Source organism: Miscanthus floridulus, chromosome 3, assembly GCF_019320115.1.
Source record: "Miscanthus floridulus cultivar M001 chromosome 3, ASM1932011v1, whole genome shotgun sequence".
In the NCBI taxonomy this organism is placed as follows: domain Eukaryota; kingdom Viridiplantae; phylum Streptophyta; class Magnoliopsida; order Poales; family Poaceae; genus Miscanthus; species Miscanthus floridulus.
In genome coordinates, this window is record NC_089582.1 from 32,593,342 (window position 1) to 32,608,197 (window position 14,856).

At 40.8% G+C, this 14,856-nt stretch overlaps 1 protein-coding gene and 1 pseudogene across 1 annotated transcript; both read right to left on the reverse strand.

The window, feature by feature from the left end:
- Positions 1-1,283: 1,283 nt before the first annotated feature.
- Positions 1,284-7,458, reverse strand: LOC136543474 (phosphatidylglycerophosphate phosphatase PTPMT1-like). Its single transcript, XM_066535911.1, has 6 exons — positions 7,029-7,458; positions 6,639-6,761; positions 6,127-6,220; positions 4,425-4,522; positions 1,401-1,524; positions 1,284-1,288 (listed from the first exon to the last, which is right to left on the reverse strand). Exons 1-6 carry the CDS (start codon positions 7,257-7,259, stop codon positions 1,284-1,286), a joined length of 675 nt encoding a protein of 224 aa, XP_066392008.1. The 5' UTR covers positions 7,260-7,458.
- Positions 7,459-8,031: 573 nt separating this feature from the next.
- LOC136547603 (uncharacterized) lies at positions 8,032-8,727 on the reverse strand (annotated as a pseudogene).
- Positions 8,728-14,856: the final 6,129 nt, after the last annotated feature.

Genomic DNA, 14,856 nt, shown 5'->3' on the forward strand with positions numbered 1-14,856 from the left:
ATACAGGGACACTATTTACTTGCTGCTTGTATATCATTTAAGTGAAAGTGAACTGATTATTGGCTGGTTGTATTTTGCAGATGTGGTTGCTATTGTTGAGAGGTTGGCTACTGTGAAGCACAAATTATTAGTTTTGGCTGGAAAGGGAGGTGTTGGAAAGAGCACATTCTCAGCCCAACTCTCTGCAAGAAGGTCGGTGTCCCTGTCCTGGGTGTTGTGGAGAACATGAGTGTCCTGAGGCAGCGGGCCGCTTTCAGATCTCAGATTCGTCAAGTCAGATGAGGCGGGCGAGACAGATGCGACAGAGTGGGCTGTGAACTACGTCAAGGAGAAAGCCCCTGAGCTTCTATCGGTCATGGACTGTAGTGAGGTTTGATAGCAGCAAGGGAGGCGCCGAGAAGATGTGCCATGAAATGGGGGTTCCTTTCCTTGGTAAGGTGCCCATGGATCCGCAGCTGTGTAAGGCGGCTGAGGAAGGGAGGTCATGCTTTGCTGATCAGAAATGCAGTGCCAGTGCGCTGTGAAGAAGCTGATCAAGACTGAGTGAGAAAATAGTGTTGCCTGCTGGGAATCTGGTAGTGAGAAATGAGATGAAATGATAGTTGCCAGAGTTCTCGTTACCAATATACTGTGTCACACATTGAGTCTTTATTAGTGTATACTGGATCTATAAGTTTTTGTTCATGAATCATCAGTGGGTGGACTGGGTGCACAAACTACCGCTTAATTTCTACACTATGCAGTGAAATATGTTTTGAGGTGCTACGTGAATGATGCTTGAATGCTTTGTACTGTACATAGCATGTCAACGCTTCTTTGCTCTCGTAGCAGAACATGCTTTTCATAAGTTATATCCAATACTGGGGCTATCGTCAAAACATAAGGACAAAGCCTCGGGCCTTTTCTCTCGCAAAAACTGATGATGATTCACGAACAATAAGCATGTTCTTTATTTCTCTTAACACAGATGACTGAACAGTGAAAACGACCATGCAAGTGACAAGCAGATCAAAACAGAGTTTTTATTTTTGGCGAGAACAGTAGCTGAAAGTTTTGTCATAGCACTGACTTGCCGACTGTTATGACAAAAATTGCTATTATATCTATGCTTCTCACCGAAAAAGAAAATCCAATATATTCAGAAGAAAGGAGATAAGTTAAAAACAGAGATTGAGATCAGAACATCACATCATTTTTTATTCTTAAATGGTCACTCTCTCAATAAGCAGAAGTTTCTCTTATTACACGACCCATGTATTACAAGGGCTCTTCTCCACGTGCTGTCATTCTGCGGTTACACGGCAACTTGATAATATAAACAGCTAAACCAAAGGGTTGGCACCCATATGTAGCCATGGGTCTACACATACCCCATCCTCTTGCTCAACTCGTCAGCTTACTGTGGTCCTCGGGTTCTGGCTTGTATGGAACGGACTTCAGCTTGCCACCATTGATGTCGTGAAGTAAAGGAGTGAAGATGTCGTGAAGTAAGAGAGTCTTTTCCATAGCCACCAAACAGAAGACCTGCAAATTAGAGTGACAATCATACATTCATACCAGAGCTCTCTCCAGAATATAACATTGCTATATCTACGAGGAATGTAATTACAGGTATCTGCTGTGTCTGTTCAGAAGATTAGCACTAGATTGGTGATAATACAAAATATTAACCACACTACTGAATAATCATGCATTAAGTATTGGGTTGTCCCCAATCCCCACAATAAATAAGTGCTACTCTGAGAAAATTGTAATTATAGGACGTGAAACAATGCGCTTTGCTATTATAGGACTCCAAACATCGACTTCGTTAAAACGACCCTTGAAACGTTGGCACTTTGTTATACATGACATTTAGTCTTTTTAACCACTTTTCTCAACTAAAATACATGTATTTTGCCATGATGTGATCGTATTGCCCTTAGGGCTTCAATTGACGTGGGATGGGGCTACTGGCCGCTCGCCTGGCCTGCCTGCCTGGTCGCGGTCTGGGCTGGCTGGCCACCACCAGGGCATTGTTGGCCGGCGCCTGGGCATGGCTGGCCACCGCCTAGGCTGGCTGGCCGCCGCCTGGCCATGGCTGGGCGTGGCCTGGGCTAGCTGGCCGCCATGTACAGTTTAATATGTAATATAAATTATCAAAGATGATCCATCACTATAACACAACATACTTTTGCCGACACTTTCTATTGTAGGCAAAGGGCACCTTTGCCGACAGATAACCTCCGTGAAAAGTTTTGCCGACAGTTTAGAAACAGTCGCGCTAGAAGCCGTCGGCGAAACTTTTGCCGACAGTTAACAGAATCCCCGGCACTTGATGTGTAGGCAAAAGGTCTACCTACGCCGACAGTTGAAACCTTTGCCGACAGTTAACCTTTTGCTGACAGTTAAGACCTACGCCGACAATTAAGACCTTTCCCGACAGTTTGTATGTTGGCCAAACCATTTCCAGGGTATTTTACAAACCATACCCTTCCCAAAAAAAACTGTCGGCAAAACTGCATAGATATAATTACAATTAAAATAATTTGATAAATCCACTTTTGCTCATATAGAAGGCATCACATTGAACAAATTCACTTGATTTTTGTATAAATAATATATTAGATCTTCCATACATACACCAACTTGATATATATATACAGCAGGTCAAGTGATGATCATAGTACATAGAGCCATATAGGTCCAATATATAGATTAGTTAGTTATAGAATGCTTGTGTTGCCGCTTGAGAAACCATTTGCCTCTGGATCTCCAAATGCAGTTCATGAGCCCAAGATAATCAGGAGCAAATGACACTAGAATGATGGTGCTGCAGCTGAATCAAGCAATCAACAGCTGCTTCTGATCAAGCCAAGCTACAGCTGCTGCACGAAGTTACTGAAACTTAGTACCTGAAACATGATAGGGCTGAGTTACTTAAACTGAAACTAGGATAATGAAAAATAAAAATGATGATTGCCTTGGTGCAATTAAAACTTAGACGGAATATATATTGCTGAACAAATTGTACATGGTCTTAGGTTTTCCAAGCTGAATACCTCCTAATGTACTTATGTACACAACCCAAACAAAATTCTGCTTGTGAGACCAAAACATGGCTAATTTCTGGCAATGAATTAGAGAGAGAGAGAGAGAGAGAGAGAGAGAGAGAGAGAGAGAGAGAGAGAGAGAGAGAGAGAGAGAGAGGCAACATGCCACTTGGACTAGGAACAAATGAAAGAACAGAGTGAAATTGCTACTGAACAAATATAAGGACATTGAGGCTGCCAGTTTGCACAGAAAGCTACCAGCCAATTAAAAGTCATAATGGGTACTTGAATTTTTTTACTACTGTAGCTAGAAAAAGGAATAAGTAAGACAGGAGAAAATCACCCACTGCTGCTCTGGAAACAAAACTGTGGATTGCAATGCTGAAGAGGACTAAGACAGGAGAAAACACACCCACTGCAGCTCTGAAACAAACTACAGATTGCAATGAAACTGAAATACTAAACATTCAAAATCTACTGCAGTTCAATGAAAGTCTAATGCAGGTTACTAGACTGAAAACGAATCCTAGATTCACTGGACTGAAAAAAGTGAACCTGAACTGAAACTGAAAATATAATGTAATGGACTTGAACTGAACCTAAAATCATAAACCTAGATTCTACAAATCAACCTAATGCAGTTCACTGCAACTTCACTCAAACTCTATTGCAGCTAGTTGAAACTCTAATGTAGTATACTGAAAACAAGTGCAAGAACCTGAACTCTGAAGCCAAATGCATTAAACTAGATGTACCTGCTATACAAAAAAGAAAAGTGTATTGTAAGGAGCTGCCTGTAATATAAGATATAAGTGAAAATAAGGGGACAACTTCCATTCTACTTGAAGCCTAGAAGGATAAATTTGTGACAGCTGCCAACATATCTAAAATGTCTAGACTCACAGTGATTGTAATATAAAGAGTATAAACAAACATTAAGCTTTAAGCTACAAAAGTTAAATGGTACACAAACAGATAAGCTGCTCTAATAAAAACAAAGAAAGTCTGGTGGAAGTCCATTATTTCTTACCCATCAGCTCGGCCACACTGTCCAGGGCGGGAAGAAATGCACGCCAGCAACCTTCCACTGCCAAATTGCTCTTCAATGTGAGACGTGGAATTCATACAGAAATCTAAAACTCATGGTGCAAAAACATGCAATTCAAATGTGAAACGTGGATAAGAAAAGAAGAGTTCTCTAAGAATCTACAAGGCACAGGAGTAGACAATATAAACATACAAGAATGAGGTGACTCAGTTGTCTTTAAAAGAGAGAACAGAAAGAGCTGATATTTGCTAGCTACAAAACATGATGTATGAACTATGAAGCCAATCCCTTAATAAAAACATTTAATAGTAAATAGTGAGACGCTGTGTTGCAAGAAATAATACCTCAGCAGATTCCTTCTTTGCAGCAGGAGCCTTTTTCTTCCTACCAATGTCAACTCCATAGTGAGTGAGGTACCACTGCTTGAATGGGGCAGCATCAACTTGCACAAATGAGATATATTAAGGAGATTAAAACATGTTTTTTCAAAGGATTGTAGCTCATATTCGAGCAGGAGCATGAGAACCATATTTATCAGAATAAAGTAGAATAAGGCTTTGGAAAAAATAAGCAAACAACATATGTCAGCATTAAGTAGGTTGAGCTAGAAAATAGTAAGATTAAAATGAATAGTTGCACACTACTGTAGAAGATTCTATAACACTACCATGCAAGAACAGAACATATTTCTATACTTGATCTGCATTAAATAAGTACCAAAAGAGCATAGGTGCTACCAAAAAACACAAAACTATAGTAGTGCTTCGTCCCCTTCCAGCCTTACAGTGGACATAGGTGCTACCACCTTGCATTTCATTACCTGGAAAAGGAGCATACGTTGCCTTGCTGCCTGACTTACACACAAACCACATAGAAGCAGGCCATATGACACTTTTACTACATACTACTACTATATTGTTACTAAAGCCATGGAGCATTGGTCTTCTGGTACAATGTTTCTATCTATCTACTATTTATAAACCCTATCATACCAAACGAGGCAACGGCCAAAAAAAACTGAAGGTCCGTTACTATTTCATACTATGAACAAGCACTGTCTTTTAACATCTTGTTATTTGATCCAACCAAGGGCATTTGTTTCTAAGGATTATCACCAGATAACATCACTGGGATAGCATTAATTCAAATAGAAATGCATAGTACAATTGTTATAAAATAATGCCAATGACAATAGTGGTTAGCACAATTTATAAGTTATCTTTCCTGACCCTTAACTGATTAAAGAACTACCTCTTCTAATCACACCATACGGACATAATGACACTGTTTTACTACATACTGCTACTATATTTTTACTAGATAACATCAATGGGGTAGCATTAATGTCAAATAGAAATGCATAGTACAAATCTTATAAACTAATACCAATGACAATTGACAACAATGGTTAGCACAGCTTATAAGCTATCTTTCCTGCTCCTTGACTAATTAAAGAACTACCACTTTTAATCACACCATACGGATTAGTTCACAGCATTGTCACATCTGACATGAATCATGATAACTGAAAAAAGACTCCCTCTGTTCCAAATTATAGACTATAGATCACTTTAGCTTTGTCCTAATTCAAAATTCTCTAACTTCGACCAGGTTATAGAAAAATACATTGATGTATGCAGCACAAAATAAGAAAACTATCAAGAAATATTTCATGGTGGATTTAATGAAATGATGTTGGTGCATTTTCCTACAACGCTGAAGTGACCTATAATTTGGAAGGGAGTACAACTTTATAATAGCAATCATAATTCAATTGAAGAATAAGCCTTTACATTCAAGGTGACAAAATGTCCAACAACAGCCAAAGATAATATCAAAGTAACACAGATGACGCATTGCATAAACCGTAGCTGACCACTACAACTACTTGCCAGATCTGAACTGGCACCACTAAATTAGCAACCTAAAACTGAGATGACATCATCAAGACAAGTTGCCTGATGATGGATTAATGGAGCACACATAAAATTCCAAAAACCCTAAGAAGCAAAAAGAAAATGAAAACATGGTTCAAAACATACTTACAATGGATAAAATCCACTGCCCGACAAATATGCTCCAGGGAGGGGGCAAACAGGTAGTCCCTTGTGGGAATTTCGAGATGATTGATTCCATGAGCCTGAAAAATAGAATTATATGATTATTCAGACATAAGTTGTAAAACCTGCCAGATATGGTATGGTACCATAACACTATCTTGCTTGCTACCTGCCTACCTCTCTATCTCATGTGCACCAGTGCCAACCTAACCAAATGATTTTGTTGATTGCACAATTCATAAGGAGGCAATGAAATGATGTACATCATCAGAATGCAAAGACGAAGATTTTTTTTGCCTACTTCTACAATGGCTTAAAAAATAAGTGCCTCCTGAAGCTGGATCTACAGCTTCCCAACTTAAGTGTCAGTAAGTTCACGATGTACATACTTATTAGGTTAGAATATAACCTGTAGTTCTCTTGGTCAAGTAATAACATTATAAGTTCAGAGACAAATAAAGTTACTCCTGCAGCTACGAGAGGTAAAGGAACATCTACCTGGTATAGGGATGTTGGAACCAGAGTTTCATAGGCTTCATTCAGTGTAACAACACCTCTTACACCAAGTTGCTTTAGGCGCGGAACATCGCTAGAGAACGGAACAGCACCTAGCAAAACATACTGAAGATAGAGGGGGTTAAGGATATATCAGGCTAAAATGTCTATTGTACATTAAGAAGGAATGACTATTATTATTACATCACCAATTTAACTGATCAGCTCTTACACCTCAATAATAATAAGACTGTACGTATATTTGATGAAATTTAACCGGGCACACAACGCTAGGCCGCTAGCTGTCCCCAAAAACATGTCTCAAAATCGCACCCCCTAAACACTAATAACGAAACTAGAACATAAACTTGGAGACAGGCAAAAGATCAGCACCTTGTCGACGCGATCCCACCAGCGGAACTCGCCATCGAAACGGTTGCGGAGCACGTTGTAGAGAAGTGTCGGATAGAACAGGACCCTCGCGCCGGTGCCGACGAGCGCGCGCTTCGCCCGCAGTCGCACAACCGCGACCACCTCCCCATCGCCGCCGCCACCCCACGATCCCTCCTCCTCCCGCTCATCGTCCTCCACCTCCAGCCCATCCCGGAGCTCCCGAATCCTCATGCCCGCATGCCTGGATCGGAGCCCCAATCCGACCGGCAAACCCTAGGAGCCAATGCGCTCTGCGGCGTCCTCCCGCGCTCCTCGATTTCAGGGAGCGAGATGGAGAGAGGGGAGGGATTTGTGGATCGAGAGAGGATTAATCTACTGGCTTTGAGATGCCAAAATGGGAAGGAAGGGGGGTGGCTGCGGCTCAGCGAACAACCCAACTACTAGCCTCCGGCACCGGCTCCTAAAGGCACCCGGCAGCGAAGCCCTGCTAGCGAGGTTTTTCTTTTTTTTTTTCTAAAGTCTGCGTGAGTGGAAAGGGAGTAAGGAATGAAGGGTGGGCCTCCTGTTTTAGTGGCTTAGCCCCTTCGCCGACACTTGGATAGTGGTTTAGGTAGGCTACAATGACACTTTTTTTGTCTAAAAACTTTCGCCGACACTTTATGTGTTGGAAGGAGAAACGCCGACATATAAGTTGTAGCCTTACATTACTATTGTCGACAGTTTAAGTGACGCTAAAAAAGTAAAGAATTGCCAACACATTATGTGTTGCCAAAACCCTTGATTTACCAACACATAATTGTAGGGAAAGGTGGGTTGTGGTGTAGTGCATACACAATTACAAGTAATAGATAAAACCATGAATTTAGCACGAACGAGCTCATCTCATAAAACCATGATTCTAGCATAAACAAGTTAATCTCATAAGACCATAATTTAGTTCCAAACGAGATCCAAGTCATATGAAATAAAGCATGAGTTTACATCTCATCACAACTAAAATAATTCATCCAATGTGTAGCTTTCTCTTTGGAGTCATCTTTTTTGGTGCTGTCGCGGTAGGCATCCTCACAGGCCTAGTGGTGTCGGTTTGTGAAGATGTGCCCTCTCCTAATAACATCGCAAGCCTGCTCCACATAAATACGATATGACAATTATATGTATGGAAAAATTAATGTACAGTAAATGTGTTAATATTCCTTACCTTCTGGTGACCCTTCCTGGACTATCCTGTAGGATTTCTTCTCTAGTCGGCCTCCGTGGGGTGCTAGGTTCTGCTGGTGCAACTTTTGTAACATTCTTCCTAGGTTGCCTATACTTCCTACAAGTAATCAAATAAATTAATATTGACATTTTCATTTAAGTTTCTTGATAAAGAAAATCAGTTCTTATCTCTTTTTTGCTATCCCATTTAGTGGGCACTTGGCACTAGCTTGCCTGTGACCTTTTTCTCTGCATTTTTTGCAAGTCATAGGTCCTGGACCATCATCTTCTTTCCCTTTCCATTTGTTAGAGAAGTATCGTTGTCACATCCCTTCTCACCTTCACCCTCGTTGGTAAATTCGCCACCTTTCTTCTTGTGGCCACCTTCCATCCATCCCTTCCTTCTTAGTTTCCTTCGTCTTCCAACAGGTAATTTAGCAAGAGGTGCACCAACTAAAAATGGTAGGTCAACTTGTGGCCATTGTGTTTTATCTGTCATCGGCTCAATCTCGCTTCCATAAGCAGCCCTAAATCAATTGACCGAGCAGTAGTCATGCACAAACTGTTCAAGGTCAACTCCCCATTGGTGGGTTACATAGGCCAATACATGTTGACATGGCTTACCAGTGTGCTGCCATTCAAGACATGTACAAGTCCTTTGGTGTAACTTGACAATATGCCTCTCAACTCTGCTGCTATGGTCCCACACCTCTGCACTCCAATTAGAACATGGTACAATTTTCAAATGTCCCAAGCCTCTAGTATTTGCTTTTAGCTGATGCATAATAGCTGGAAGTATCCTGCCTTCAGGTAGCCTGTATGCAATATTTCTTCTCTTGTTCCACAGTACCATGATCATTTCTCTAATCTTATCAGCAATGTCAGCAACAGGTAAGTCATTATGGTTTCTAATCTAGTTATTAAATGACTCAGCAATATTACTAGTTATGTAGTCACACTTAATTTCTGGATTGAAACCACACCTATACCATAATAGCTTATGATTGGTCTATAACCATTTCACCACTTCTGATGATTCACTTACCATTTTTGCTATATTGTCATAGAATATGTCTTCTCTGTAAGCCCTTGCCGCAGGATATATCTAGCCAAACCCTCTATATCTCTTCTGGAAATTTTTGACAAGATGATAAAATCATTCTCTTTGCTCTACATTTGGGAATACATTCTTCACCAAATTCTCCAAGCCCTTGCAAGCATCAGAACAAACAGCAAGGAGTGAAGGATCACCTATAGCCTTCTTTAATTGTTCCATGAACCAAGTCCAGTTGTCTGTTGTTTCTGAAGCTATGAAGCCATAAGCGAGGGGATACATCCAATTGTGACCATCAACTGCTATAGCTATCGCTAAGTGACCATTCCACCTTTTATTAAGTGTTGTAGCATCTATGCTCAAATGAGGCCTACAACCTTCCAAGAAACCATCAATACGGAGTCAGAGGTTGCGATGCTCCGCCCCAACGGACAATCCCACCACGGTCTACCGACCTCGGCCACGGCACGTGCCAGATCTAGGACCCACTAAGCTCGCTCGGTGGGGGAGAGATCAGAGGTCACGGTACATGGGAGGGAGAGCGCTCGCCCAGAGGGTAGATCCGCCGCTGGCTTGCAGCGATGGCCATGGCCATGCTGGTGCAGCATGGAGGAGACGGACAGTTGCTGAGCTCTAGGTGACGGCTGCGGCAAGGCACCAGGCGAGGATGATGGCTGGGCATGGCATGAGACGTTGGCGGCGGGCGAGCCAAGAGTCAGAAGCCGCGGTGGCTAATTGGAGGGTTTCCAATCGCCGGCCCTTTAATACTCTCCAGCAGCCAACAGGCGACGGGATCCATCTGGGCCAAATTGGCAGCCCAAGCCCAGGTTGGGAAGTGCCGGCTAACTACTGCTATGGGCCAAATTCATTTATTTTGGCAAGATACATTAGTCGCCATTTGTCTATTTATGGCAATTTCAAAAAAAAATTTGTAGTAATATCTACATTTGGACACGAAATTCTACGAATTGAAACATCAGCATATTATTGTACCATAAGCATTTCATAAAAATTTCAAACAATTTTAGGAAAGTACAATGATACATTGTTCAACTACGTGAGAGATGTATCCATTTGTCAACGATGTGAACTACCACTTTGTAAAAATCATTTGAAACTTTAATGGAATGATTATACACCAAAAATATGTCGTCTGGCAAATTTTTAGAATTTTATAGCAAAATTTAGATATTTTTTAATTATTATATGGTAATTCCACCAAATAATTGCAAAAATATCTAAATTTGGTCACAAAATTCAACAAATTGACACATTAGCATATTTTGGGTCCATAAGCATTCTTAAAATTTTCAAACATTTTTAAAAAAGTGGTACTATAAGTCCACACTGACAAGACGTGACAGCGCTTAGTTGACTTGCTATCGTGTTAGGGCTATTAGTCCGTTCGGACAAAACATGATAGTGTCTTGCTATCGTGTTAGGGCTATTATTCCAATCGAACAAGACGTGATAGTGCTCTATTGACTTCCTATAGCATGGCGCCATTCACTCTTGCTTTGGCCCTCCCTCCCAAATTCCTAGACACTTACCACTAGGCTGCAATTGGTCATTTAGTTAAGTTGATGCTATATAGTATATGGTTGACTTGATATCATGTTAGGGTTATCGGTCCACCCAGACAAGACGTGAGAGTGACTGCTTGGCTTTATATCATGTTAGGCCTATCAGCCCACCCAAAACAAGACGTGAGAGTGACCAGTTTGCTTCTTATCGTGTTACGCCTGTCAGTCCACCAGACGAGACATGAAGAGTGACCGGTTGACTACCTATTTTGTTAGGCCTATTAGTCCACTCAGACGAGACGTGAAAGTGACAGTTGACTACCTATTTTGTTAGGTCTATTAGTCCACTCAAACGAGACGTGAGAGTGATCGGTCTAGTTAACTGTGATATATAGTGCTTATAAAAAAATCCATATTTTAGTTATCTAAGAGATGTAGTGGTTATAAAAAAAGTCTATAAAAAAACAGGTTCACTTTCTATCATGTTAGACCTATTAATCCCCTCGAATGACACATGAGAGTGACGGTTGACTAATTATCTTGTTAGGCCTTTCAGTCCACTTAGACGAGACATGATAGTGATCGGTCCAATTAAACATGAGATATATTGCTTATAAAAAAGTCTATATTAGTTAACTGCGAGATGTAATACGTATTAAAAAAAGTCCATAGGAAAAAAATACAGTAGAGAGGGTCGAACCCATGCGGCCTTGCCCTTTGCGGCTACACAAAACATTTACCAACTGACCTATATAAGGCTGTTTGTTAGAGTGGAAGTTTTACGATATTTATATTATATAGTTGCGTCTGCTCAGCGCCTGATTTATAGAATAGAATTTGAATTTTTTTTTATTTCCATGTGAGTAGTATAGAATTACACTACACATAGGATTTTTGGAAAAAAAAAATGAGGCTCACATTCACGTGCATGAGAATAGGAGAACACCGGACAGCTATCTAATTTTGGGCCGGCCCAATGTGCAAAGCAGCAGCACCGCATCTTGCCTGCTAGTGCCAGCTTTGCTCCTAGAGGAAGAGGCAATAGTCCCACCTTGCCAATGCAAATAAGAAGGCAGATGCCATACTCTTATATAAGACGACAAAAGCTAGAATATATTCGTTGAACTGAGTACGAAATAGTCCCACCTCGCCTCGACAAACAGAAAGACAAAAGCATGATGTTATGTATAACTACATATGCTTGCCCATCCACCTGCACTGGCACATTATTGATGCCAAAAGGCAATGTTCAGGAAAAGCATTGCTGATGGGTGGTGAAGTGGTGTGCCATGGCGAGGACAACAAAATGGTGTGCCAATGTGCCATGGCGAGGACAACAATTAGACGGCTTTAGAGTATTCAGAGTTATCTTTCCTCTCCCAAACTAACGATAAAAATATGTACGTAACGAAAAAAATATGGTGTGACCACACACATAGTTCTGAAATTAAATATTGGAATTAAATATTGGAAGTGACAAGAAGGATAGCTATTATGCATTGCCTCTTGTAAAAATTGTAAATTTCTTGGTTCCTTTGGCTCTGTTCAGCTGCTGGTTTCTGCACTATTAGACAACCATTGTAAGTTTGGAATCCATTTTGTCAGGTTCCTCCTTGAGTGCACGGTCCATGGATGTGCGCTCTTCTCGCAGCTTGATGTCCATTTCAGCACGGTGAAGCATGACTACACTATCGATTTCTTCACGCTCATGCTTCGTCCTCTGTTCCAGCTCGTAAGGTGTGCAATACAAACTGTAAGGAAATGAGGGTGTTATAGTCCGAAACAAATAAAAGGCAAGAAAACTACATTGAACAAAAGGGATTATAAGTTTACTTGAGATTTGCTGGCCCACAACTGCACTCCACATAGTTACCAGCAGTCAGTGCATAGGTTCCATTTGCCACAAGCATTCCATAGTCCGAAGCAGAGTTAGGAAATGCTGAGGCGCAAGCTAATGAAAGAAACAAATTGTTGTCATTAGAAAGGAAGTACTGATCAGCGGAGAGGATGACACAGTTAAAAATTATCCTTCTCAACTATCATTATTGAACCAATCATTATTCAACCTGATGACACATGGACCAAGCTAGAAAGTGCTTGGTCATACTTCTGCCTATTCTTTTAACCATATGCACTCAGTTCAGTCCCAAACCCAAAAACTTCTGACGATAAGCTCCAAGACCATTCCCACAGCAATTGAACAGAAGCAAAAGTTCCCTATGGCAGTGAGAACCTAGATAGTGAAACAACAGATGTTCATCACGTCAAAAATTTACCAATGAATTAATCTGTCGACAACAAAGGAGCAATCGAAATGTGATCAGCAAGTATGCTAGCTACTGAACCTTTTGCACTCAGGATGAAGCTGCTGATAAAAGAGAGAAGATAATGCCAACCGAAAACTATAAAATGACAGTAAAGCTAGTAAATGGGCTGCTAGATAGAACTAAGTAAGTTTGCAGGCTTCAGACAGCCCACACTGTTGCTCTGACTACTAAGTAACAGTCACATGCAGTTTGGACAAAACACAAATGACATGATTTTAATGGCGGATATTCTATACTTTACGGGGATAGGGTACCATTTATAGTCACTAACTATATTCTTGGGCTACAGTTTAAAAAGAAACACACACCAAAGGTATTGGAAGCAAGATCCAATACAAAGTTAGGCAATAAAATATAGATATTTGTGGTTTAGGGTTTAGGGTAATCATCTCTATAGAAGTGCTGAACATAAAAAGAGGGTGCAAGCAACAATATGCATTTTCTATGTTGGTAGATCTTTTTAAAACCCAAGCCTGGTGCTTTTCAGTATCAGCTGCCATTCTTGACAAGTCTACTATAATACTCCCTCCGTTTCAAATTGTACATCATTTTGGCTTTTATAATTGCTATGTATCATAATAAAAAGAACTATGAATCTAGAAAAGCCATGCCCTCAAGGCCTTGAAAGTGGCACCAGTACCTGTTGGTTCAGATGACATGAAAAATAAACAAACATTATAAGATGAGCTGCTTCCTTTGGAAGAAAAACAACATGCAATTCCAATCAAACAAGTGCTTGACAGAAGCATCATACAATAAGGAAACGAATGTACACCATACATATCATGATGTTATAGGTTTGATCCCATCCATGCTGAGATGCAGGGGTGATGACACCAATGGAATTGGAAATAAATGGAGTATCATCTGAACCAAAAGAGCTGGCAAATATTCAGAGTTCAGAACTGAGACATGTAAAATGCTACTGTAACAGGCAAGACAAGTTTAAGCGATATTATTCATATAGGTAACTGAATCAACTATTCAAATCATCCCACGTGGAACAATGATATATGAAAAGGGACATACTCAGTACATGACAATGTTTAATTAGCAGAAAAAACACATGGGTGTCATATTGTCATATTCATATCTCTATACAACAATTCGGTGACTTATCTATGCAATCATGGACCTTTAGACAATATAGTTTCAGGCAGAGGACAAACAAGCTATAGCAATTCTTGTTCAATTAAGTATCACTATTTGTTGCTTTATAACAATGATACCTTCGTTTGCTTGCTTGTCTTAGCCTACGGACTTCAACCGAAAGCAAGCAATGCAAGCAGCAGAGGAAGAGGAGAGTACCAGGTGTGTACCATCTGGCCGTTAGTGAGGAGCGGCACATTGGGGACAGGCTGAAGCCAGGATGTGTGTCCCCACTGCGGTCGTAGCTCATCTGCGCCCTAAGAATGGACTCGGCGACGTACTGCAGGTCGTTGTCGTGCCCCGCGCAGCCGTCCTGTAGGCCGAACTTGATGAGTACATCACTCCTTCAGATGTAACCGCTGATCCTCCAACCATTATGCAAGGTCCAATGACCCGAGCTCGAATGCGTGAACTCAATTTAGAGGTGAGCTCGTTCTTAAGCGATCCTTTTCATACTTTTGAGAATAGACTACTACCTAATGATGTTATCTTGCTTAGTGTTTACACCAAAATTTCGTAAGCTTATCCTGGAGAGGAAGAGATCGGCCGATGATGTCAAAAGCAAAAAGTCTCCT

What these genes read in the sequence shown, in the direction of transcription:
- LOC136543474 (XM_066535911.1), bottom strand. Translation starts at nt 7,259, where the DNA reads ATGAGGATTCGGGAGCTCCGGGATGGGCTGGAGGTGGAGGACGATGAG. An exon ending in TTCCAACATCCCTATACCAG is followed by an intron (nt 6,221 to 6,638) that starts GTAGATGTTCCT and finishes TCTATTTTTCAG; the next exon opens with GCTCATGGAATCAATCATCT. An exon ending in GGCAGTGGATTTTATCCATT is followed by an intron (nt 4,523 to 6,126) that starts GTAAGTATGTTT and finishes CATTTGTGCAAG; the next exon opens with TTGATGCTGCCCCATTCAAG.